Source organism: Botryllus schlosseri, chromosome 16 (genome assembly GCF_051294905.1).
Source record: "Botryllus schlosseri isolate E-star chromosome 16, Bs_hap1, whole genome shotgun sequence".
NCBI classification, from domain to species: Eukaryota; Metazoa; Chordata; class Ascidiacea; order Stolidobranchia; family Styelidae; genus Botryllus; species Botryllus schlosseri.
In genome coordinates, this window is record NC_137251.1 from 8,387,981 (window position 1) to 8,415,743 (window position 27,763).

Below are 27,763 nucleotides of genomic sequence, written 5' to 3' on the forward strand. Positions count from 1 at the left end.
GTAGTAGATGATATCCAGCGGATATGAAGTAGGTGATCATTGCCCGCAACAGCAGATTTTTAGTTAGTAATCACTAATCAGCAAATTTTGGAATCCGCGAATGAGAGCCGTAATTTTTGGATTTAGCTCAATAACTAGGCAGTTTCATGTTGCTATACTGCTCGTGCATTTTGTTATAGCCGCCACGCACGACTCAAGCTGCTTCATTTAGCTCAATACGTATATATAATTCCATTCACTTTAAACTTGTTATTGGAAAAATGTGTGCATGGTTCAATCACTGATAGACTATGTCACGTTGGACAATATAGTTTCATCAATGAACATATCCAGTGCAAAATACCTCAGTCGCCAAGAATCAACCCCCATCAATGCTACCATGTGTACAATGTACTGCACATACATTCAATCCTTCCTCGATTTTGCTTTGTCGGGTCGATATTGCGAGGTGTTCGTGGTGTTCGCGATATCGCGAGGGTGCTCTAAAAACAATGAATGTATGTATGTGTGCTTGTGATTTTTGAAATCACATGTGTCTATTCAATCGTTTCTGTGGTTGCGTTTGACGTTTGATGTGTATTTTGCCGCAGATTATCGTAGATGCGAATGCCTACCTCGTGGCTTCTGTAATTATGTAATTATATAATTATGTATGTTATTATAATGTAGTATCCAATTATCTTCGTTGGTAGTGCTGTCTAGTGTAAGGACTGTAAATGATATATTAGTTGAACGTAGTAAAGCAAAATTTGAATTACGGTGAAGCAAAAGACATACGCTGCACGACGGCACGTTCGTACACTGTACCGGGCATACATAGCCTATTGGTCTGGCTATCTCACGCTCAATGAGCCTCACTATGATCGTGAACGAGAATATGCTGTTATTCAACAATTCCTCTACCGCAGCCCAGGAATTTGGGTGAGTGATTCAAAACTGTTAGTATAGCCTACTCCACTAATATAGTGTATAGTTTATATATATTTAATTGTGACCCGTAATTCCAACAGTCGCATATCTTATCTATATTGTTGCATTTGCTAATATAATAGCGTTTGTTGATGACCTTTCATGCCTTCGTATTGTGGGCGGAAGTATTTTAGGCTTGCTAGAACTATATCATTTTTGATACAGTATGGTAGCCTAATTGTCACGTATTAGTTGGGCGGGCGTCTACGTTAGAATTATATGTTCGGGATTTGACTGCTACAAAAAGATTATGGCAATTTACATATCCATAGCAATGTGCACATGGCTTTTATGTTATTACTAGGGCGATTTTTTTTTACCTAAAAAACGGAAGATTTTGAGCTAAAAAATCTAAATTTTGACTTTTTTTGACCTAAAAAAACTGAAATTTGACCAAATTTTGACCTCACGTATGCAAATTAGGTGTTTTCGCACATAATGTTAAAATTGTACTACTTATCTTCATTTCTGGTTGGAACTGTCTGTCCTTACAAAGTAGATTGGCCTGAAAGAACGTTTTTGGCTCAAAAACGGACATATTTTTACATAACAAAAACTAGTATTTTAACGAAATCTGGCCCTATGAAGAATTGCAGTAGTTACATTACGTATTATGGTGAAATAATTAAAATTTGTTGTAGTACATCGAAAGATACTTTCCTACATTCTCGGGTAGAAAGTGTTTGTTTTGTGGTATTCATGGTGTTTGTCGACTACTATGGTCATTTACACCAGGCCGATATTCTTCATTATTTTCGGTAACTGCCAACATATAGCAGAGCCCACCTCTAGGCTTTTTTGTAAGACACCGCTTACGCGGATGAGGTGGCGAGGAGGAGCCTAGGTAAACCTCCAATACTTAGCTATCGGAATTATGAAGTCGCGACCTCGGTCGGAATCGAACCCACACCCATTGGTGTTGCAGCCGCGGATTATACCACTGCGCTTTCTCGGGTAGAAAGTGTCTGTTCTTACTAAGTAGCTTGCCAAGAATGGAGAAAGAACGTTCAACAGCAGCAGTTGTTAGCTGACAACACCGAAGTTGTGTGCACACTGCTTGCTGGCGATACACCGTGTTGCTTCATTCTGACAATGTTGTCTATATCACAATTTTTCAGCTTGCGCTTCTTGATGTAAGAACCATGCAATGCCCAAGCAGTCTTGCTTCAGTTAGGATATTGCGGTACGTTGACCATAAAACCATGTCACTATTTGTTTCATTTGACCGTTTATGATTCACAATGAGCAGACGATGGGCCGTTTACAACGGTAAGGTCTATAAAGTAGGCTACAAGATGTAAAATATCAAATGATAAGTTCACAGACAGCGCAAAATCTACGATACAAACGAAATGTAGAGGTCAAAAAATGTTTGATTTTGTAAACAATTTTGACAAATTTTGACCTAACGCTACAATTCTGACCTAATTTTGACTTTTTTTGACATGTCAAAAAAAAAAACCGCCCGAGTTATTACTAAAATTAAAATCTCTAAACGACAGGGACTGCTTGGAATTGACAAGGAAGTGTGAGTATGTTTGTCAACGAAGCAGCTTTGTTTCGGCTTACATTATCCGATTATCGTATACACAAGCACATTCGTCGCATAGGATAAGATAAGACAAGATAATCGTCGGATTAGGTCTAAAACGTTAGGTCAAAAAATCGTCTATATTGTTTACAACGTCAAAATGTTGTTGCAACCTGCATTTCGTTTGTATCGTATGTTTGCACTGTCGGTGAACTTATCATTTGAAATTTTTCAGCTTGTAGCCTACTTCATAGGCCTTCCGTTGTAGACGGCTCATTGTCCGCTCATTATGAATCATAAACGATCAAATTAAACAAATCGGTTGACATGGTGTTATTATAGAGACTGTAGACTCGCGGTTCTCAACCGGGGGTCCGCGAACCAATTTCAGGGGGTCCGCGAGACCTCTAAATTTTTAAAATGGTTGATAACGTAATTTTTATTTTATTTTTTAATTTGAGAAAGCATGAGGCAGTTTCGCACCACAGCTGCTAAAACCTCATAACTCATATCATCATAATAATCGTCTGACATGAACTATCGTAGTGTGGAAATTCATTTCCATTGCCAATTTTCCAATAACCTGTTGATACAAACATATTGCTGTTTAGAGACGTTTAGTTGGGGTTTGTTGACAAAATAAAAATATGGAGATAGTAACGTCAATCAGGGTGGCTTCGTAATGTCTTCTCGATTTGAAGTTGTCAGTCTCATCAAATTAGTGAACAGTCGTTTGAAATAAAAATTTCCGAAGTATTTCCCTAATTTGTCCCAATGCAGGGATTGAAATCTCGCCACGAAATCCATTTTATCCTGTGATATACATAACCACTAATTGAACAGCTATACTTGGAGGTACAGAACTTCGATACAATTGAATAGTATATTCATATTGAATTGAACCCGAATATTTTCGGCTGACACTCGTCATAAATCGGACGATGGTATACCTGCTCGTAAAGCTCGGCTATCAGATTTAGCGCATTCTTATTGCGGATGCCCTATCGACAAAGCTGATTTTTTGATGAACAAGGAGTGTTTCGTTGCTATCAAAGCATTACGCTTCGACCCTGAAATTTATATCATCAGTTATATTGATATGCAGCCTTGCCTTGTTAATGTTCAATTGTTCATGGTCGAAAATGTTTGCTCGTAAATATATATGTGAACCCGAACAGAACAAGTCGTTTCATGACAGTCTTTCTCAGGCTGGAAAACTTGGTTCCATTATTTGGCGCATAAACTTTGTCTATACTATTAGATTAGAATTTCACTTTGACGGTAGAAACTCTCTGCGGGCCGGATGGATCCGTATGTTACCCGTCCCTGCGCTAGATGCTGGACGTGATATGTTCATAAAATATATGTTTCTTCATTTTGGCGCCCTAAATGTTGCGACCACACCAAAAGTATCGTCGGAAGCGTTATGCGTTAATATACTGCCTTAGCCTTCATCCATCTTTGCGGAAATGGTTTTCGGCACTCCTCGTTCATATCAAAACGAAGACGTGGATTTTCAAGACTCGACCACGTAGGCTACTTCAAGAAATACAGCAGCAAAATTAGCTTTGAAATAATAAAAGTCGATCAATTTCTACATAAATAGTATGATGTTATTTTCAAGAAAAATCATGATTTTGCTGTATATCACGAGCCTACAGCTCATATTTGCAGATGATGGTTGCACCATAATAGAGCTAAAATTAAACTGAAACTTTAGGGGGTCCGCGAGGGTCCGTGACGGTCAAAAGGGGTCCGCGAAGCCAAAAAGGTTGAGAACCACTGGTAGAGCAGGGGCGGCCAACCCGTGGCCCGCGAGAAGGCTTCGAGGTTCGTGTTGACACGAACCTGAACCTTTTAGATGTTCGCACCATCCCTAACCAGCAGTGTAAGCACAACTTCAGTGTTGCCAACAACTGCTGCTGTTCAACGTTCTTTCACCATTCTTGGCAAGCTATTAAGTAAAAAGAGACACTTTCTACCCGAGAATGTAGGAAAGTATTTTTCGCTGTACTACAACAAATTTTAATTAAAAAGGTCACAATTTTGATATTTTAGGTCAGAATCTTGCGTTTTTTAGGTAAATAAAATCGCCCTCATGATCAGCTATGAAGCAGTTAGAGCGCTCCCAAGTCGCATATGCTATAGCATACATGCCTCATGTCTTATTTTTAAAAATTTTGAAGATTTTCACCAACAAAAAATCCACGGCATACCTGAGAATCTGTGGCGGCACTATAATCTGCCGCGGCACACAATTTGGGAATCACTGTGATGACATTGTTGATTACATAAGTTACAGGCGGGGGCAACCGAACACATCAAAGGTTATTATTTATATCGATGTAGATTTAGGGATGCGCGATATCTGAAGAAAATGGGTGTAATAGATGAACGCTCATTGTCCTTGTGTTGGCTGAATGCAGGTGATACTACCTGACTCCATCACTCGGTTCATCGTAATGTAATATAACGTATGTAGTAGATTGCCACGGGATTATTATCACACACGAGTGGACAGTAGCACTCTGCGTTTTACAGTGGGATATTTTCGCAATGGGAAGTGATTCTATTCTACTCGCTGACTGCAATGATGGCTGTTTTCGGTTTTCTAGCGAACACTATCACAATATTGGTCATTCGGGACAGCGCGACATTACAAAGGTAATTTTATTATGTAGCTTATTGTAACATAAAGATAGATAATGTAGGTTACGTTTCAACCTACGTGCGTTAGAAGAATACATGCATACACTTATCGCGCCCTATAATTCGTTGACACTATACTTCCACGTCTGGGTCACAGCAACTTCATTCTAACACAAATCTCAATTTTTTAGCAAATTTCATCTTGGATAAAAATGCTATTTCTTTCTTGCCTACATCTTGCGTGCAATTAATGGCTGGCGATTCCGTTATTATTAATATTTCAAATCATCGATGCTAAGGTCAAATTTAGGATTATGATCACGTCTCGGTGACATGATCGTGGTAATCTTACTATGACGTATAACATACACTTTCTCTCTGATGCCTATACTTGTATGCATCTTTCGGAGATTGTGGTGTGAAATGATAAACCGTTATATTGATGAACGCAAATTTACTCTGCTACCAAATCTGGTGAATTGCAAGCTATAGATATCCCACGTCTCGGTATGTCTCATAACATTACAATAACGGGGAGGGCCTAGCAAGTGGGGAAACTGCGGTTGGATGGCCCGGTTGGATGCTCAAAATACCGTGATGACGATTATTTCATTCGCAGCTCAGCATTCAACATTTTGATCGCGAGCCTCTGTGTCAGCGATATTGTTTCAGCATTAAATAGTAACGTGGTAATGTACTCGCGAACGTATGGATTCATTAAGTTCTCCCTACCGAGTATATTGTGTAAGGTACGTCAAAACTTTGTTGCAACAAGAAGCAGTGAGATATGGTGATACTGAAATTATTTTTTATAGATCACTACATCCTTACGCCTGCTAACAGAAACTTGTACAACGCACCACGTATTTTCATTTTGCATAATGAGAGTGCTGGCTTTGTACTTTCCTCGGAAAATGAGATCGTTCACACCGTCAAAAGGAAAGGCAAGTACGGCGTTTTTTCGTCGCAATTGTCAGTGTACGAAACATGAAAAACTAAATGAAATATGACAAATCGATCCCAGGCAACTATTTTCGTGACATTGAGAATGATAACGAATAACTACTAATCGAAGAGAAGTCAAAAATTAATTTTAATGATCGAGAATTCGAGATATCCGGACCAGTGACAAGTGACCACAATTGCCGGGGGCTTTTTTCAACCCGGCGGGTTACGTTCGTGCCTTGCAAATGCATCCAAAATTTACTTTCGATGAGAATAAGAAATTTTGTATAGTCAATGTAGTACGTGACACAAGTATGGCCTGACTATATATCTGGGTGGAACAAGACAATTACTGAAAATTACTAGTATAGTTGGATTGTAAGCAACCAAGTATTCCACTGTTGTCGGAGGAGGAATGATTTATGTCTCAAGCCGTTTGAGATATCAGTAGGGCAATTTTTAATTCACTAAAATCGCGAGAAAGTTGCATTTATGCACAAGTTTTTTAGAGTAATTATATTGTTACCATATTTTGGAATCGGGAAAGATAGACACTTTTTCAAAATTTTCAGACTTAAAATACTGAAGTGAAATCCGGAAAAATTGGTAAATTTTTCACGACATTGGGATTGGTTGATTAAAAAAAAGATCGTCACTTTCGTTCGAACCACGAATTTCCTAATCAGCGTCATTTAGCCTATGCCCATTTTCACTAAATCTATCCACTATCTTAAAAGGAGGACGAATTGCCAAAAACGAGGACATTAAGGCGTCCTCAGAGGACATTTTAAAAAACCTAAAAATGGAGGACAAATCCCCCTAAAGGAGGACGTGTGGTAGGCCTAACCCTAGTTATTAAAGTATGGCTTACGCGAAAGGTTCCGTCGTATAGCCCAACAGTTTAAGATTTGTGCTTGTTCCGTATGTTTCTTGGCTATTCAATCGATTATGCTTACAATTTTATGTTCTTTAGGTTTGTAACCTACATCACATCATTTAGCTCTAAGCTCCTGCAGAGCTGTTAAATCTGGTACTTTCCCATGTCACGAACGACCTGGTGAAACCGCGGTAAATTACGTCTAATTTTCCGCAAAAATACAAACAGCAAAGCAGCGATCCGCCCCTCCCCTCCCTCCAAAACAAGTAATGTACCCCACCCCAAACCCCTTAAGTCTACATAAACTTGATACAAAGCATTGCAGCAAAACTCAGTGTTGTTGACTTTGGCAAAATCAATAGCCTGAAAAAGGTGAGCCAGTGAAAATGAAATTTTCGGCGGTCTCGCCTTGGCGTCCTTGAAAAGGAAAAGGTCCTTCAATTTAAATGACAGTGAATTATTCAAGAGATATATTTACATAGTATAGTCAGAGGTACTTCTACTTTTTCGAAGTACTCAAGTAGTTTTCCTCTACTTCTGGTACTTACTCAAGTAGATCTTTTTTTCGCTACTTCTACGTCGTAATATTTTTTGAACTACTTACTTACTTATCGCTATTTTCAGTTTGTCAAGTAGAAGTAGTTTAATCCCCAAATAAGAAAGATAGCCTGAGTAATTTCGGGGCTGTTTTCACGGAGTACCAACATTTAATTTCCATAAAAGTCACGTAATACCCAGAATTTTCGTTGCGCTTCGCGCACAGTAGGTATGGAGTGGCAAATATGTTTTAACGAAAGTATCGCTGAATATAATTTAGATACCGGGTTGCGTGGTTCCGTTCACACCGCATTGTCGCCTATACCAAATATTTCATCACAATAAGTATGCACCCCCCCCCCATATGGTGCGAAACTGTCGTTTCGCAAACTAGCAATAACCTATTAGATCTATTATACCCAGCCCATGACGTGTCCTAACCTGGAAAAGTGGACTTTGACTTTTTTTAACGTTAGACCTGTTTTAGCAGACCACCGGTGAAACTTTCTGGAAAACAGACATGAAATATATTTCCCGCTTTTTAGAAGCAGCATTTGTATTTTTCTTTCCACTACGAGTATTATATGTTGAGTTCTAATTATAGTTTCTCTTCTTTTGTCTGGAAAACATACATGTTGAAGTATAAACAATGTGTAGTAATGCCTCATACTTTCCGAAAATAAAGCTATGCACTATATGGCATTTTTACGATCTGCCATATTTTTAATTAACGTATACTAATCGCGCAAAGTGTTGAATACTTCACAAAAGTTGCAGTTAAATGTTGCATGAAAAATAGAAAGAAGTTGCAACAACTGGCAAGATAAAATGCCCACAAACAGCTCAAAACATCAAACTACATAAATTCTGAGTATTTAGGAAGCTGTAAAAATGGTGAAGAAACTTGCCCACTATCCGATTAGAAATATATCACAGATACTTCTGCTCATAACACGCGCAATAATTTTAAATCAATGGCGATAAATGTTGTTCTAATAACGCATCCGAGTCATTTCGCATTAAATCTAGCGAAACTACTATATATAATGCCAGCAATTAATATTTACTATTGGAACTAATGAAAGATATTAATTAATGAAAGACCAATTATATTTTTCGTAATAAATATTTATCATAATATATATTATCAGGTTATCACTTTTTATTCAGATGACAGCTATTGTATTGTGGATCGAATCGATGTTGACGACATTTGTTGTCTACATGCTTACATCAGGCATTTCGAATCACGTTGATCGCATCCCTGGTAGCCCAAGTTGCAGCATAGGAAACGGGAAATGGTGAGGTCATAGAGGACGAATAAATCTAGAGATTATATTTGAATTGGTGTACGGTGCGTTCGTGGTCTGGGGCTTAGCGGGTCGGACTTAACAACAGAAAGTCGTTACGCTCGTAAACATCGTAAATAAAACTTTGATGTTCTCCACATACAAGAACAAATACTTTAGTCAGAGCTTGAGATTACTTTTCCTCCAGTGTGCACTGTGTGTGACTCCTCTTTACTTCGCATAGAGCCTAAGCCAAGGTGCACTCTGATTTGAAGACTACTCCAATTCGTTTCGACACCTTCCTATATTTCATTGTATCGCAATCTTGAGGTGTATTGGTTGGATGAAAATTTAATTATCAACTTAACTGAACTGAATTCCTCCCCAACGCTTATACTACAGCAAGACGAAAAAGAACATCGGTCACAACGCCCATATGCATATACGGTCAACTGCGTAACTCGTTTTATCCTTTTTACAGGCGACTTGTGATAAGAACTTACTGGAGGTACACGTCGACCGTCTTACAGCATATACCAACAATTGGTATTATTTTGTGCAGCTGCGTAATCGGTTATAGATTACTTCACATGAAGAGAGCACAAGGTTCGTGAAGGAGATGCATCTGGGTGTGTTTGGAAATATGTGGTGCTGGCTACTGGGTGACAGTCAATTGAAATGTTTTACTGCAGTCAAGCTTCCCATAGCGACGTATAGGCCTGTGCAGTTTTGACGCTCTTTGTCATTACCTTTTTTCCGTTGCAGGCCTGCAGTGGTTCCCTCTTTCGGTCAGTGATTCGTGATATAGTAGTTTGATTTTTCTGTAACCTTACCCTATATTTTTCGGGCTCCGGACCGGCACTGGAATTGATTGTACTCAACAAAGGATAGGCCGCAGATTTCAATTACCTTCAGTGCCCTATAACCATTCATCTACGTGACCTAACATTGTTAATGATAAATGACATATACCGAAGCTTATAAATGCATCGGCCCTGCAAAGCTAGTGACATCGCTCACCATTGCAACAATTCAGAAGTAATGACGACATCGCAAAATCTAAAATTGAGTGCTCCATGCTAAGGCCTATCCTTCGTTTTTTATGTTGTTGTTGCCGTTCAGTGAGCCTGACAATTTTCGTGCCGGTGTTAATTGCGAAGTGCATCGCAAGATTTTTTCTTGTAAAACATGCCTATCATACATAGTCTACTTTCAGCCAAGATGGTTGTCTGATTAAAAGACTACTCCAAGCCGTTTCGCTACCCTCTATCATCTCATTGTATCGCAATCTTGTCGTGTATTGATTTGATGAAAATTTGAAAAATATGATGAAGATGAAATTATGATCATTCGTACAAGAATATCTCGATTGCGTGGTCACAGAAATTCATGATGATTATACCAATTTGCAGGTACGGCGACAAATTTAGAGCGCGAGAAAAAAGAAAGATCTGCGTTGATTCAAACATCCGTGATAGTGTTGAGCTTTCTTCTTGGATACTCGATGCCGATAGGTAGGCTATATAAACCGAATAAAGAATCGTGATAGATGATGTCTAGAATGAGACATAGTATGTATGTGCTATGACAGACCAACTGCCTGATTAGTGAAACTGGTATCCATGGCTTCCCCGCTTGGCGCTCGGCATTACAGGGGTAGCTTGGAGGTGTGGTGCAAGACTTAGAAAGCCTTACAATGTAGGCCTACCTTGCTTGTCCAGCGGCATATGCACATCATGCACTCATGGTATGAATATGCACAGATCGTTTGTTTGTAAATCAAGAGTCGGTGTGTATGCCGCAAAACATCAAGAACGAAAATACATAACGTCCTATCGAATAAGCACAACTTTAAAAACATTTCTCGACAGGTTACCGCTACCTTGATGCATTCGATGCCGCGAGGGATCTATTCACCAAACGCTCTCGATGGCTTTATTGGACAATAGCTTACTTGCTTACCCGACTAAGCGAATGCATCAATCCTATTTGCTACAATCACGCATCCAGGTATCGGTTAAAATTGTCTTCGACATCACTATCAAGCTTAATTGCCTTTTCTTCATAAGCCTCACTTCCGTTGTAAATTACCGAAAGCGTCGCGATTCGCGACGTGATTGCATGGTCATTGGCCAACAATGTAGCTTAGACATGATACGATCGATCCTTTCACAATTGAATGAGGTCGCGCAAAATATGGAGTGGGACCCAGAGTTGCCACATGCCCTCTTTATATAGGATGATTTTTCCTCCTTTAACAACCAATCTAAAATGTCCTCTGAGGTAGCCTAAATGTCCTTCATTTTCGCAATTCGTCCTCCTTCATAGCTTTGAGATCAGAGGTAGTCAGTAACTAAGTACTTCTACTTTTTGAAGTACTTGAAGTAGATTTTGATCTCTCGCACTACTTATTAAGTAGTTATAATTTTAGACTACTTCTACTTCTACTTGACAGTTTTCAGTTTTTAGGCAAAAATAGGTGTGGATTTGAATCACCACTACTACTTCTACTTGAGTAGAATTCCGGCGTTACTTCTAATTATACTTGAGTAGCGACGGTGACTACTTTGACCAACTCTGTTTGAGAGTCAGGCGATCGTAGAGAAACAACCATCATGATAGACGTGAAATCTGGGTTTCGACGGCAAGGTCAGCCGTAACCGATTATACGTGGGGATGGTTCTTTTGGGAGTCGAGCCGGAAAAACGACCTTTTGACAGTCAACAAATCGATATTAGCAGTCACATTACCCGTATTAATGAATGCTACCTGTACCTATACTTCATCTTTTGAGACTTGGTAAAAGTATCCTCTTTTTCGGATATCAGAATATGGTAACCCTAGCGTAAGCCAAACCTGAGTTTCTGCTCAAGTTTGTACAAGTCATCTTGGATTTCGAATAGGTGACGCGCATCCATATCTTGACTTATAACATTATTCTTTGAAAATGCTGCAGCCAAATGTGGAAAGAAACGACAAAATATCTTCTCAAATTCAAGGCGCGATTGAAAAACGACACCAGCCAATTCAGCAATCAGCCGGCAGTTGCTGCCGGCCAGACAGCGACAGAGGTGGTCAAAGTAGTCAAGAAAGCTACTCAAGTAGAAGTAGAAGTAGCGACGAAAAAATCTACTCAAGTACAAGTAAAAGTACTTCTTACATAAGCAACCTAAAACTACTTGAAGTAGAAGTAGAATTGACTGACTTTAAAAGTACTCAAGTAAGTAAGTAGTTTTGAAAACGATTCTAATTCGTTCACATGGATTGCAAAGAGGTGCAAAGCTAAGCGAAAGGTGACGAGCTTGATTCATATTGATGCATACCAGCAGGTATCCAATTTTTGATAGCATAAGCATTCGTCCACATCATTGGATGAAAATGATAGTATTGATACGGAAATGCGATATTTATCCTCTGTTTTCTCGAACAGCACATTTTAGAAAATAGCATGGTGTTGCGCCATCCCTCCCCCATATTATAAGGTCCGTAGTTTAGTCGAAGACCAATACGGAGAACTTGTATAGGATACGACGTAAACACTTTGCGCGATTAGTAAACGTTAATAAAAAATATGCGGGGCCGTAAAAATGTCACACTGTTTAGCTTATATCCAGATATCCCTGTGTGAATGCAACCACGCCAACCCGCTACCTGACTTATATTCATCGATACTTTCGAAAAATCATACTGGTAACTCAATATCCACTGCGCGCGAAGCGCAACGAAAATTCTGGGCTTTACTCAACTTTTATGAAAATTTAATGTTGATACTCCGTGAAAACAGCCCCGAAATTTCTCGGGCTTATCTTTCTGATTGGAAGATCGAACTACTTCTACTTGACAAACTGAAAATAGCGAAAAGTAAGTAAGTAGATCACAAAATATTACGAAGTAGAAGTAGAAGTAGCGAAAATCAGATCTACTTGAGTAAGTACCAGAAGTAGAGGAAAACTACTTGAGTACTTCGAAAAAGTAGAAGTACTTCGTTACTGACCACCTCTGGACAGCGACGACACGTCTACCTCTCAATGCTACCGAGCGCAATCAGCATGTTTCAGTAACTGCCATGCCGTGACTGGACTTGATCAGTTGCACACGTGTACTCACAGTATGTATACTGTACAGGTACACCTGCGATGAGACAGTAATCACGGTATTGTTCGTGCTCTTCGCCAACTTTGGGATTCGGACTTTATGAGATCCTTTCGTTGGCTGCCTACATCACATATAGCAATCTGCGTTAGCACTTCAGCGATAATGTTTCGCGACACCAGCTTGACTTTCAGACCAGTTCACCATGACAGTGATATAGTCTATAGTGGCGTGCTCGTTTTCATATGGAGGGCATATTCGTAATCTCGTCCTGAGTTAAGCTATAATTACAATGATGAATGATAATAATTATTATACATTTATATGAAAATTTGTGACTGATTTGATTGACACGTGGCGCATCTTGGGGCTATTTTGCGTTTGTCCATTTCATTATTGGGAAGTGGAAAATAGTATCCGGTATTCCCTGGCGTTCATCAAGAGACACATTCTATTCGGTGACGATCGACATGCCCATCTTTACCATTGTAAAAAGAAGGCACGCACAGTGCACACTGAATGAAAAGTAAAAGAAGAGATCATAAAAGGACAGGATGACAAAGTGAGGTAGCATGTGACGGTATAGGTGAGATCGATATGTCAGGTCGTGGTCCGGTAAACTAGAGGGCAAACTAGCAGGATCCTCATGCCGCACCCAAAACCCCCAATTTCGCGAGTTTGTAGGGGACGCAAAAAAGTTTTCGGTCAACTTAAGGGCAGTCCTTTTCGGTCAAGGTTTACTCGCTGCCGATCGTTCTGGCACACTTCTCGGAGTCGCATGTTACATAGCCTGAAACTCCATGTCTTGGTGCGTCGTGGCATTTCTATAAATCATGCGTATTTTTTTCTTGGGGATGAGGGTATACTCAATAATCAAGAGATTTGGCAGCGTTTTGAAAAAAGTTACTTTATAATTTAAGCTAATTCATGAGATAATTTGGGGGCAACCCTTCGAGCTCACCCCCCTCAATAGGGGTTTGGGGTGCGGCAGTTACGTTCCTGGCTAGAGATCAACGCTTTTTTCGTATTGCGAATATTTCACAAATCCGTCTTTCTAATAGCCCAAACAGTAGGCCTACATCTACTTTCTTAGGGTATATAAAAACCCACGTTTTCTCTCATGTAGAGATGAGACTCATTTATTACGCCACTCCGACATACTTTGTGAAATATATCTGTATCGAGTGAATCTGTGGATTGAGAATTCGCAAACCCCAGACAGCGAGTCGCAAGGTAATAATAAGCTATACTTCATCGCTCCAGTCCAATCCCGACAAGCCGTCAGCTATTACGCACTCTCGAACAAAATACGCATAATTTTGCACAAATAAAGTCATATTGTATTCGCAATTATGAGAATATCGCTTGAGGCAATTGGAATGCTTTAGTGTAGGGGTGTGCAACCTGCGGGCTGTGCATCATCGGCATTTCGATTCTGACCCTTGCCGGATCAGGTCGAACCAAAGACATTCCACGATGTGCGCTGCTGCATAAAGATCAGTGGTGAACCGTGACCCAAAGTGATCGAAATGGCCGAACCTTTGATATCGATATCTCACTCAGGCACCAAATAATCAAATCATTACAATCTGTGCTACCCACGGAGGAAATAATGCCCTCCATGTGGAAATGCGAATCAAAAAGAACTTTTTTCTTTTGTTTGGTCTGGTATAGTGGAAGGGAAAATTGTGACACTTTTGTATTTTTTTAAATTACGTGTTTTTCACATTGAAATTTCCTTTCCAAAGTTTTATATAAAGAAGAGAACAACTCGATAGTTGATATAAAAACTAAAATGCAACTCAATCAACAATCCGTCATGGAATTTTGGGTCGCGAAAATCGCCGCTCAAATGTTACAATCGCCCCGTACCCAGGAGCAATTTTACCGCCCATGCGGGGCAATTATAAGAGTGTTATTTATAAGTAAAACAAACGAAATGAACAACGAAAACGGGAGCACAAATTGTATTATTGCACTAAACTAAAGAAAGAGATGTTTAACGCTTCGAGGCTACGCCCATCGCATTTTGCATCTGAATACAGTATCACCCTTCGAGCCTTCTTCATGAGCTCAAAGTGTACTAAAAACACATTTATTCCATCATCTCCCTACACACATTCGGCCTCTTCTACCAAGTTACATAATAGGCTGGGCATTCGGTCGCTTGCGAAGGTGCGAACCGACCTGGCAAAAATATCTTGGTGAAATGGGCCGATGATAGTGTAGCAAAACGAGGACACAACATTGTGTAATATCAGTGGCGGCTCGTGACAATATCGGGTGGTGGGGCAAGGGCTGCAAGCGACTTTTTATCAAGATGACGTCACAATGGCGTTTTCCAACGTAAACAAGTAACTTGGTGGTACGGACTACGGTAACACGAACTTCCCGACAACAGTGATTTTAACGTGTGTGCCGCGAGAGGTCTGCCGGTGAGCTGTGACTTGAAGTGTGGTAACTGCGTAAACGGCGTACGGAACAAAGATTCGACACGGTTCATGTTCGCACTATACCTGACTAATTATCTGCAGCAATGGAAATGACTATAACTCGAGAGATTGCGTAAGCCTAACTGGAAAGGTCAACGAGTTCGGACACATACGCAATTGTTATCTCATAGATTGGACATGTCATATTGAATCCAAAACATAATTCTGAAGAACTACGGATAGCGGCCTCGGAAATTCCGTCCCGGTACAGCATAGGAGATTTTGGCCTTGAGGCTGGAGACTGTCACACGACACATACGGCTTACGGTCTATAGTGTCTATATGTCTGCTGCAAAATCGCCTTGGGAAAATATATTACCGAATAAATACGTGGATGAAAGCCGAAAACTTGGTACACTGTTACATGAAATCATCGAGAAATAGCCTCATGACCGTTTTCGGTATGGTACACTGTCAAAATTAATACGAACAGACCAACACCGAATTTTGCGTAAAATTTACTGAGGAATAGGCTGATGAAGCGATCAGCTCTTAGCCGCCATCGAAAACGAAACAGCTATCGCGCTTGACAGGGGTTGTAATTGTAAGCAAATGGCCTGAAGGCCACAATTTCACGGTGAAATTGACATTGGAGAATATAAAATAAAAGTAAATATTTGAATGCAAACCGAGGATGTTAGTAAACTGTTTCATGATATCATCATCTCATCACCTATCTCAGTATGGAACACAGTTAGCGTTAACACAGATACACCGGCTTTTACGTGAAATCCGCAATGCGTTAGGTGGGCTAAGTGTCAGATCAGCGCACATCTCTACCATACTCGACCTTGATAACGAAATTGCTGCCCTAATCATTGAGTGCCAACCTAGAGACTAGGCACAGCGTTCGATACTAAAATCAAGACATACCATGCAAAAGCTCATGACGGATCTAGGTAAGGAGCATCGTTAAAATCAATGGAGACCAATACCTATAGGCTTACCATACGTCCTCTTTTAAGAGGATTTGTCCTCTTTTTTGACTTTTTTGAAAGTGTCCTCGGAGGACGCCCTTTTGTCCTCTTTTTTGAGATTTTGTCCTCTTTTTTGAAAATTTAGGTCAGATTTAGAGCAAATTGCCAGTGATATGCCGCAAATTAGCACAGAAGTGAAGCTCCGGCGGGTATTTTGGAGTGAAAACTGGTGATTTTAGCTCTGAGCGAAAAGATGACCTTTTTTTTTTTAGTCATCCATCTGGCAATGTGCAGTAAAAAACGGTATTTTGAGCTCTGAGCGGAAAAGATGCCCTTTTTTTTTTTAGTCAACCGATCACAAAGTGGGAAAATTTCACCGGTTTTTGAGAATTCTACCCCGGTTTTGGAAGTTACAAATTTCTGACAAAGTGTCCTCTTTTTAGATTTCCAAAATATGGTAAGCCTACCAATACCGGCTTTGCGTAAAATATGTTTGCGATAAATGACGAGTCAGATCTCACTCGACTTAGGAAACGAAATTACCACAAACACAGTGCAGTGACAAACTTGAAACTTGGTACAGCGTTCGATACTAACATTAAGACTTACCGTACCAAATATCATGACCGATCTCGGTATGGAACATCGTCAAAATCAATGGATACCAATACCGGCTTTTGAGTAAAATCTGTTTGCGATACATGACGGTCAGCACATACTCAACTTCGGAAACGGAATTACTACCCTAAACTTTAAGTAGAAACCCTGTAACCATCAAAATCGACCTATACCAGCAAAGGTCGACTAAACGCATATGACGGTAACCGAGTTCAGATATAGATACGATTGTTACATCACACCTTAAGGGCGACTAGGCTATGTTGCCCCGGTTGCTCGGTAATTTTATGAATAGGAGAGAGTAAATCACTGTTTCTTTATTGTGCGCGGCTTTGAGAGAACAGACAGTGAAAGCTTGTTATGAGCGCTACCGGGGCATGCCCCGGCTAGGCATTCGCAAAGCGAAAACACGGAAGAGAATTCGATTTTCGCAGAGACTTCGCTATATATGGGCATTTACAAGCGAAAGGACAAGAAGAATACGATTTTCGCTTTGATTTCGGTATATATAGATTGCTGTGCGTCTCTAAATGGTAAAGAACTGCTATTGAACAGAATTTTAGGTGGGGCAATGCCCCAGTTGCCCTATAGGACGAGCCGTCACTGTGTAATATGGCATTCTTCTGTTCTGTACAAAATTTAAAAAATTGTTCACACCAAATGACAAAATGTAAGTGGGCCATGTTCAAAGTCAGGGGATGAGGATTAAGTCATTGCCAAGTTCTTAAGTGACCAACTGACCATTGAAGGTCGACACACCAAAAGTCGATCAACATGAGAAAGGATGGTAGATTCACGGCAATAACCGAACTCTAATAAGCTTCACATCACCACTTCTGTATGGCCAGCATTCCGACAGATGACCAATGACCATATGTTAGAATTGGTTGGTATGTCAAGGTATATAGTATCTGTTCTGGTATTTAACTTCTGGCTGTTGCAAGATTCGTCTGCAGTAGATAAATGGTTATACCAACATATGAACAAAGATATTCAGGATTGAAAAGATATTGTAACGGGGCAAAAGTGTTACAAGTGCCTCCGACACGCTCGACCATGATTAGAGTCTCGGTATGGTACTTTCCCGGCGATGCAAGTCCTAGTTTTCCTATCATCACGGTAGACTATGGTAACATTCCAGCTGCATATGTTACGTTCTACTCACTTGACGTAGACCAGGAAATATTTGCTCTCAAGTGTCCAAAATTTCGTATTTTTCCTAATTATTCCGGGGTTTCACGTCGTAGCTCAACTTAACTGCAGGTATGTTTAGGAGACATAACTGCGGCATGTTCACTAAAAATATCAAGGAAATTTCTCCACCCTACTAGCGGTGACGTCGATTGTTACATTTGTCCCCGGTCTCCCCTACGCGTGAGCGATTCCAATATATTTCGAGTATAGCGATCATCGTTACCTTCGCCTGCTTAACAAAATAATTATTACCAATTAATTAACTTTAAACGGATAAAACTTGTGACGATGTAACTGAGAATTGTGTTGATTTCGTGAGTCATTAAAAGAATGCCCCAAGGGACTGTTTTTCGCTAATTTATTGAAAAGTTCGGGAACCACGGTTATAGAGTATTTCTCGAGAGATTTATTCAACTGGGAAATTTTCTTCGCGCGATTTAATATGGCCAGGGGTTCTCGACCCGCGACATCTTTCATTATGAAAGCAACTACTACTACTGGCACCGTATTGTTACATATTGATTTAGCTACTTAGATCTCTTATCGTGACGTCTCTGTTTGGTGTGAATATTGACTTATTGACTTTAGTTAGAGTATTGTTTTGAACCTGTATTCGTCAGGGCTCTGGTTCAAGAGAATCCCGCTGCGTAGTACACTTTTAAAAAGTGTTTCACACAACGCGAATGGTTTGAAAAAACAGAACAAGGAACGGCAAAATCTGGGTTTGTAACTATGTGGAAAAATGAATTTGCTTTCTCATATATAAATGCAAAACCAATGTGTAACATTTGTCAAAGAACTATTGTCGTAACGAGGCGTAGAAGCTCAATAAGTTTTTCAAAACGGATAGAGACGCTACCTAGCCAGGGTAGGTGTGAAATCACTTTCGGTGAATGACTAGGAGTCGAATTGAAAACAGGCGTAGTACTCGCAACCCTGCCTAGCACACGAACAAAAAGATAATATGTTCAACATGTTTCTCAAGAGATTGAAATTTATTCCGCATACTCGATACATGAAGGACCGCAAACGAAGTGCAGGCAAGGCACATTCTCCCCAGACGCAGCATGCTCAGTGCCAGCACTGCCTGCCAGAAGCATGGCATAGTCATCTGTGTGGAAATGCCACACAAGAGGCATCGGGAAAGTATCATCAACGTGGCATCAGGGACTTCACATCAAGTTGGTGGTGGCGGCGGTGGAGGCTGGCAGAACCTACTGTTCATCATGTCCCGAGGATAATATTGCCACGTTGCATCAGGTCGGACATTCCCTAGGAATTAGTGCAACTTATTAAAATGGATTCAAATCAATCAATAAAAATGCTAGCTTCAAGCTAGGTGGTATTTGCAAAATCTGACGAGAACACAGGGAACTTGGATTTTGGTTGACACTGGTGTGGTAGGACAAGGGGAAACATTACATCTTAGTGTGCAGAGGGTCACACAACACTAGTAACTAATGTATTCTAGACTGGCAAGAATAGCTTTGAATACCAGTCCAGTTGTGATCCACCATATAAATACAGAGAATGGAGAACTTGCATTCTAAATAGTCTGGTTCAAATGGCCCTAACAACCCAGAAAGCAACACGCTAAACACAACTCAACAACATCAACTCACTTGAAAAGTGATCATTGCCAGGGTAAAAGTGTAACGGTGGATGTGAATCAAAAGGCCGGGGCATTGGCATTCTATTCATGCAGTGCTGCGGATGGAACGGCGGACCGGGATTCTGATGTCGCGGCGGGGTCGCATGACCTACAATGCAAACAAAGCAAACCATAAACACGTCATTCAGAAATAGAATCCTCTAGTCAACTTGCCTTGTGCTGACATTCTATTTACAGCAGCGTTCCAGCCATCGAATTCAGGATTCGGATATGGCATCACATTGAACCTGTAAATATAACTATACTCAGAATTCTACGAAAGATCACAGTCTTCCCAGTAGCTAGGTTTCGATCAACTCTCAGATAACAGAAACAAATCATAGACGACTGACAAGTCCCACCCTTAGAGACCAGACCGGCATCAAGCAAAGAGACCACAGAAAAGAAAAAACTTCTTTCCCAGAAGTCCCAGTGACAGACACGCGATCGGGCCAGGGTGAGACTTGGACAGCCAACTGATCAGTCCAAATGCCTACAATTCACATCATCGAGCCAGGTATCGCTGAGCAACAAGAATTTTAGCAAGCTGAAGGTAGGAATACCTTTGCGACTCGTTGTGCCACCTATTTGGTCTTGCTGCCCTTCCACCAGAATCACGCTTCACACCAGATGTTGTGGGAACTTTGTCTAGGAAACAACATCAATAATATTTCAGCACAAACTATATAATTGTAAGACTTATCTCATTCAGAGCTAAAATAACCATCCGTCACAGCTACACTTCTAGTTCAATATACAACCCTATAACCCTAGTCTGCCAATCTAAATCAGGGCTGCTTATTACGTCATCAAAAGTGCCCTTTTGGCAGACTGCAACATTTCTTATGATAGCTTACATGTCACTTTAACGAAAGATTTGTGGCTCTAAAATATAACACAATAGTAGCAATGAAGAATAAAGTGGGGGAGGGGTACATATACTTTGTCAATGTCGGCAATGTAGGTACAATATACGAACTTATACCGTACAATGTACTTATATACAAATAATTAGAACTGATATTATACTTGACCGATAGCAATGTTGATGATGTTGCCGCAATGTCGATAATACCAGAGCAATGTCGATAATTCTGCGCAATGTCGCCGCAATATAGGTACAATATACGAACTTATACCGTGCAATATACTTATATATTCTACAAATAATTATTACTGATATTATACTTGACAGATAGCAATGTCGATGTTGTTGCCGCAATGTCGATAATACCAGTGCAATGTCGACAATGCCGGCGCAATGTCGATAATTAGGCGCAATATCAGTTATATCACCGCAACATACGAACTTATCCCGCGCAATATACTTATATACAAATAATTATTACTGATATTATACTTGACAGATAGCAATGTCGATGTTGCCGCAATGTCGATAATACCAGCGCAATGCCGACAATGCCGGCGCAATGTTGATAATTAGGCGCAATATCAGCAATGTCGCCGCAATGTAGGTACAATATACGAATTTATACCTTACAATATATATATCTATGGTATTGGGTGGGGATGTAATGTGAAATTCCTATGTTTTAAAATTTACAGGTGATTAACTTAATGGAATGACAACAGACGAGATCGGGTGTAGGCCTATTCAACATTGCTGACATTGCGTCGAATTATCGACATTGCGCTGGTATTATCGACATTGCTATCTGTCCAGTATATCAGTTATAATTATTTGCATATAAGTATATTGCACGGTATAAGTTCGTATATTGTACCTACATTGCAGACATTGCGCGACATTCACAAAGTATATGTACCCGTGGGGGAGAGCACTAACAGTGACCACTTGTTCTGTCACCAGGCTCACGATCATAACAAAATTGATTTTATATGCTGACGTATCACTGTCTTATTCAACAGTACAACAAGGCTACCTTGAACTTCAGATCCTTGATCTTTCTTTGCCCTACGTGCTTTTTTCGCTATCTTCTCTTCCTCGTCATCGGAATAATCGACACAAGATGGCGGAGGCTCAACATCGTTACACCACGACGCATCAGATCCACGAAGTCTACACGAAAACAACGATGCCGATTAAGATATTAAAAATGCATACGCAAGCGAAAGAAGTTCAGAAAGTGATCACTCACTGTCTTAGCGCCGAGAGAAATACATAACTTGTCAAGTCCTGCAACTTGGGAGCGTAAAATACTTCTTCTCCGAGCTTAACGCCATTCGAATTCATATGCTCCTCGCTGTTGAATCTCACGATGTAGTACGGATTGGGCACGGGACCGAACGTCTCTTCGACCTTCAATAACAAACAAACATTAGAAAGAGTTACAACTCTAGTGAAATACAAAATACCTTTCCGATTGCTTTTCTGTGCGATAAAAACAGAACAGTTTCAAAATCAAGTGCAGGATTGTTCGGATGAGACTGGATTACAACTGAAATAATACATCAACATTAGAACCAAAGTACAAAACGGGCACAAGCAGAGGTCCTTTTCAGCTCTCAAAATAACATTATCCGAATCATTCAACAACGTTATTGGCCGGCGGATTGCGTCGACAAGTTATCCGTAACTGATCCAGTCACAGAAATTGAATTTTCTACTTTGACGTCATCCTCTTCAACGGCAATAATATATATGACGTACAAAAGAAGATATACGGCAAGAACTTCAACAAACATAGCCATCTTCACAGCTAGGCCATACTCGCGCACCAAGACCGGTGCGCATTATCACTATTCCATGGGAATGAGCACCATTGTGACATCACAATTTTACGGTAAGGACAGATTAATGAAAATGTAGTAAAAATTGCTTCTACAAGATCTACCAGCTCATGTAATAACGTTACATACTAGAATTGTCTTTCATGACTTGTGTGATCTTGCCAACAGCTTGAAGGACGGTGTCTTGCGGTAGGACTATACTCAGATCTTCCACTGGCGGCAATTCCTGAATGAAATGGCCCTCAATACATTGATTACAGTAGCACCTTACCACATAGAGTAATTAAAACAGTATACAGCAATTCATTGAATACGAAAAACATCAGACTGGTCCGACTTACTGAATCCCCGCTTAAACAAGTATGACTACAACTTATAACCAAATAGGACACTTGACAACTTGCCGCACAGCCTTGTACATATGTTATAATTAGGGCGATTTTTTGACATGAAAAAATTAAGCGTTAGGTCAAAAATGTTTACGAAGTCACATATTTTTGGAAAATGCATTTTGTTTGTATCGTAGATGTTTGTACTGTCAGTGACCCATAGCCCACAGAAAGGCTATGAATAAACATATCATTTGACATTTTACAGCTTGTAGCCTACTTTATAGGCCTTTATAGGCAGCATACTGTCTGCTAATTTTGAATTGTAAACGGTCAAATGAAACAAATATGTTGACATGGTGCGTTCACAATATACTGAGGCAAGGCTACGTGGGCATTGATTCTTGCAAGAAGCGCACGATGAATAAATGTGATGTAGACAACATTGTGAGAATGAAGCAACACGGTGTGCCTCTACGCACAAATTCAGTGTTGCCAGACAACAACTGCTGCTGCTGCTTAACGCTTGCTTTCAAGATTCTTGGTAAGCTACTTAGTAAGGACAGACACTTTCTACTCGAGAATGTCGAAAAGTATCTTTCGTGGGACCAGGCGCGTAGCCAGCCGAAAAATAAGGGATTCCCGAATTTAGTAACGTAGCATCGATTCATTAGGGTTAAGTACATGCGATGCGTAAATAACGATTACAGGCGTATGATAATCTTGTCGACGAGTCCGGAAGTACTGGTAATTAGCGACTCCCTGATCTGTCGTGAACAATGAAATACGCACGCGTCGAACATTTGAATACGAGCGCTTATCAACGCGCTGAACAATTAAATTCGCGCGCTTATCAAAGCGTCCAACAATTAAATACGCCCGCTCATCATTGCGTCTTGCGTCTTACGTAGCCTCGGCGACGATTTGCGCAAGTAAAAATGTACGAGTTTTTATGGAATATGTGCTATAATGACGCCGATTTCAGGTGGTTCAAACCTTACCTCTTATAACTCACGCCTACTGGACTATAACTGAAGACTAGTGGAAATCAATTACGCATGTACGCACGCGTCGAACATGATTGCGGACATGCGATGTCATTCAGTTACGAGATGTCACTCTTTAATCACAATCGCTAATCAGCTTATACTTAATAGCATTTTATCTAAGCCAGTGGTTCTTAACCTTTTTTCTTCCAGCGCCCCCTTTCAAAAATTATCGTGCTCCAGCGCCCCCCAACTTCATATTGCAAGGAATGTGATAAAGACAATGAGTAAGAGGGAGGGCCGTAATAGCACTTCGTCAACCCTCCTAAAAACGATTGCCTTGCGCAACCATAGCGTGATAAACTGTACCTCTGAGGGCTTCGCCCCCACGAGCCCCATATCGTGATTTTGATGGTCAGCAAAGTTTGTGTGGCCTGGTCGCCCTAGGTACCAAATTTTCTATAATGCATGAATGGAAAGGTGGTAATTACATATATAACTCGCTGTAAACTTTTCATCCTCTCAGCCCACGTAATCAGATTTACCAGTAGCACTGAGTGAGCTGTTGTATAGGAAAATAAAGGGCACGTAATTGATGATTAAACATATTCGGGCGTGCCCGCAGGTACAATTATTCGTTACCAGGGCCGTAACAGCACTTCGTCAGCCCCCCTCCAAACAAAAAACGTTGGTCCAGGGCCCCCATCGGGTGATAAACCAAACTTCCGGGAGACTTCACTCCCAGACCTCTATTAGGCTGTCCGCTATTGGCTGATAGCCTATTAGGTATCTACATTGGGTGTCCATTTACTGAGGCAGCTATGCTCGCCTAGTCGCGCGAAGCGCGAAAAATTTCACTAATTAATGATTAAATTGGTCAATATCATCGGGAATTGCATGTAAATTGAGATCAATTTTTATCCTCTCTCTGCTCATGTAAACACATATACCGGTAGAGCTGAGTGAGGTGCAATGTTCCCTCCAAGCTGCGCACGTGCGCAGTGCTGACACGGTCTCTGCGCACAGGAAATCTACGTTGCGCACAACAAATCCGAAGTTATTACCTTTTTTTAGTCGTTACGCACTGTTATCCAAGGGTCAGCGCAGTGAGTTGTTGACTGTGCGCAGACTCATCAAAAGTTGACGCGAACATTGTGAGGTTTCTTGAAAACTGTAGGGCCTGTTACTAATAATTAAACATGTTCGGGCGGGCGAGCCCGTTGGTATGACTTCGTTGCATGATGTTATTTCGTGACCCCCTGTCTGCAATATCAAAAAATATAGAATCGCTCAACGGGGATATCGCCCAACAGGAATATCCCTGTCGCCCAATCGTACTAATCTAAAAGACGCACCAATTTCAGATTGGTATTTCCTCACTGACATATAATTTTTCCCTGCCAGATGGAATTCGTCTTCTGAGGTTCAGATTGCCAAGACAGGAACATTCGGTGTCAGTCATTTAGGCGCCCATGGACAATCAAACCTATGTATTTTGAAGGCTATAAGTAGCGAAGTTTTCGGTGTTCATTTGCCCTGAATACTCATTAAGGATAAGTCCTATCACCAAATCATCTACTGCAAAGCCATTTTTCTCCAGCGCCCCCCATACCGCCCCCCTGAGCCCAGCGCCCCCCATATCGCCCCCTGAGCGCTTCCGCCCCCCTTCGAAGTCGCCAGCGCCCCCTGGGGGGCGCTGTGGGCAAGGTTAAGAACCACTGATCTAAGCCATCGAGAAATAGGAGCCAAAGCATGGTAGGCCCAAGACGCGGTAGTTCGGCTATCGATATCTTTAGTACTAGGCCTATTGCGCAGATGTGATTGTGTAGGCCAGCAAAGATATCGTGCACATGCACACCAAGCCAATGCAGATGTGATTGTGAAGGCCAGTGACGATATCGTGCGCACAGCGCCTATTGCAGATGTGATTATTCAAGCCAGCGGAATTAGGCTTGTCGGAGACGCGGTAAATAAGGCTAGCAATGATTGCCGAACGCGCGACAATAAATGACCCGATTTCACCAATCATCTCAGCGGGAGATCGTGTCGCGTTACATTGTGCAGTGCAATGCGCACGGACGAATCTGGCTAATTAGCAACACGCCTTTCGTTAATTGGCCGCGACTTTCGTTAATTCGCCGCGCGCAATACTGATAATACGACTTATTGAATTGCAACCGAGTATCAGCGTCAGAGCGGTCATTTAAAAAGAGCAAGGTTTCGCGTAAAAGGAGGGGGTTTCGCGTTTCTAAAGGAGGGGGTTTCGACCCCCGAAACCCCACCTGGCTACGCGCCTGCGTGGTACGACCACAATTTTTTTTAAATCATTTCCACCATAAGGCATGATTTTTAGGTTAAAAAAATCACATCAGTTATAATGTTATGTTACAATAAACATCCCCTACTACAGTTCAACACTCACAGATGGCAGTATTTCCCCTTTTACTTTCGGTTCGTTGCTCTTTAGCGCATTGATTTCTTCAACCAAATCCACAGCTCTGTTCCTGATTTCAATGTCTCTAAACATCACACCACTCGCATCAAGAAGGCGACATGAGATTAAGTCTTCCGTTTCAACTTACAACGAATCATCACTGGATTCACATGTAGAGCTGCTGCTGGTCTCACAGTCTGAATCGCTGTCCCCAGACTCCTCTTTGTTAGATTTTACCTAAGAAGAACCCCTAGTCTTGAAATATAACAAATGCGAACATGTTTTTTTCAGCCTAGCAAAGAAGACCTAAAGTGGGCGTTGAACACAAAATTAGTTTTGATCGTTAAGAAGCATTCATTGGAGTTGTCTGACTTGAACAATTCATTCAATAAAAATTATACTTCTAGCACATCGTCCCGTGGCTCCTGAATCGGATAAGTCATGACGGTCAACTCAAACGGAGTCTTAGGCCAAAGTTCAGTCGAGGCAGTTATAATGATGATAGAAATCCAACCCCATTTGATACTTCTGCACAACTACAGTATATAACTGTCAAGAGACAATAGGGACACGGTCATTGCGGATGTACTTGCACAAAGCACAGCCGCCACGTATTTGATCTTTCATCAAAGGGGCTCATCAGAAAAATATTTTGAATGAACAGCAAAGATCATTGTAACACATTTGGTTCATGAAATAACGACTAGAACTATTGACACTACACCGGTATGTTATTGCAACAGATTAATGGATATGGACATACAAAACCACTGATATGAGAACAAATCGACAACTTCCAGTACCAAACAATAGTTCAGCAAATTATGTTACCACTTCATCTTTTTCTTTTGTGATCTCAGAGATACTTTCGGAGCACATATTCGTCTCCATTTCTGACACATCTTTGATGGTTATCTGTTCATACGAGGTTTCGGAATCGATAACAGCCTCCGGATCATCATATACTTCGGTTGACAGTGACGATGTCACATTAGCTTTCATTAGACAATTCGAGTCTAGATCATCACATGCTTCGGCAGACAGAGAAGACGATGTCACATTAGCCTCCATTTGATAATTCGAGCATGTTGATGGCTACTTTGACATGAAAATAAAAAATAGCATTTAATAATCGAAGCGACACAATTCTAAATGATTGGATTATCAAACAAAGTTACATTGCACTTGCACAAGATTGATTTTATTAATTATAGCAGTATAGCAGTGGATTTCATCATGCTAATATAGTACTTACATCGGAAACTTTCGTCGTCTCTGCAGTTTTTTCCACGGACGCGAGGGTAGTCGGTTCGCACTCTCTCGCGTCACCCCCACTCGGCGAATTGTTTCCGGAAAGTTCATCTTCAGCAGATAGATAGTCGTCACACTCGCCATAATTTGCCAAAATGTCTTCCATATTGATATGACTTTATAAAGGAACAGGGTGTCACTAAGTCCAGCCCGCTTATCGTCTGACTGATTACCAGCTACCATACCAACCACGTGCGCAAATGCTTGTAGAAAATATATCCTTTTTCTCT

The 27,763-nt window shown here is 40.8% G+C and overlaps 2 protein-coding genes and 2 long non-coding RNA genes across 6 annotated transcripts; 3 read left to right on the forward strand and 1 right to left on the reverse strand.

The window, feature by feature from the left end:
• The first annotated feature begins 4,550 nt into the window (after nt 1-4,550).
• On the forward strand, nt 4,551-6,121 carry LOC145459220 (uncharacterized). Its single transcript, XR_013921312.1, has 3 exons — nt 4,551-5,164; nt 5,769-5,898; nt 5,965-6,121. It is a non-coding gene; the product is annotated as an uncharacterized LOC145459220 (long non-coding RNA).
• Nucleotides 6,122-8,528: 2,407 nt separating this feature from the next.
• LOC145458709 (uncharacterized) lies at nt 8,529-12,937 on the forward strand. Its single transcript, XM_080337166.1, has 6 exons — nt 8,529-8,809; nt 9,279-9,403; nt 10,210-10,311; nt 10,669-10,807; nt 11,754-11,898; nt 12,923-12,937. The coding sequence occupies exons 1-6, from the start codon at nt 8,679-8,681 to the stop codon at nt 12,935-12,937; spliced, it is 657 nt and encodes a 218-aa protein (XP_080193292.1). The 5' UTR covers nt 8,529-8,678.
• A 6,149-nt stretch (nt 12,938-19,086) lies between these two features.
• LOC145459189 (H/ACA ribonucleoprotein complex non-core subunit NAF1-like) lies at nt 19,087-27,725 on the reverse strand. 3 transcript variants are annotated; one of them, XM_080337823.1, is made up of 12 exons: nt 27,478-27,725; nt 27,054-27,317; nt 26,371-26,459; nt 26,211-26,307; nt 22,603-22,699; nt 22,099-22,181; nt 21,882-22,042; nt 21,666-21,802; nt 20,325-20,409; nt 19,936-20,009; nt 19,733-19,870; nt 19,087-19,382 (listed from the first exon to the last, which is right to left on the reverse strand). In XM_080337823.1, exons 1-12 carry the CDS (start codon nt 27,637-27,639, stop codon nt 19,288-19,290), a joined length of 1,482 nt encoding a protein of 493 aa, XP_080193949.1. In that variant the 5' UTR covers nt 27,640-27,725; the 3' UTR covers nt 19,087-19,287. The 3 variants fall into 3 exon arrangements, with proteins under 3 accessions (XP_080193949.1, XP_080193950.1, XP_080193951.1); XM_080337824.1 differs by having other exon boundaries at nt 27,054-27,320; nt 27,478-27,691; XM_080337825.1 differs by lacking the exon at nt 27,054-27,317 and having other exon boundaries at nt 27,478-27,723.
• LOC145459192 (uncharacterized) lies at nt 20,582-21,816 on the forward strand. The gene is made up of 2 exons (XR_013921301.1): nt 20,582-20,693; nt 21,562-21,816. It is a non-coding gene; the product is annotated as an uncharacterized LOC145459192 (long non-coding RNA).
• Nucleotides 27,726-27,763: the final 38 nt, after the last annotated feature.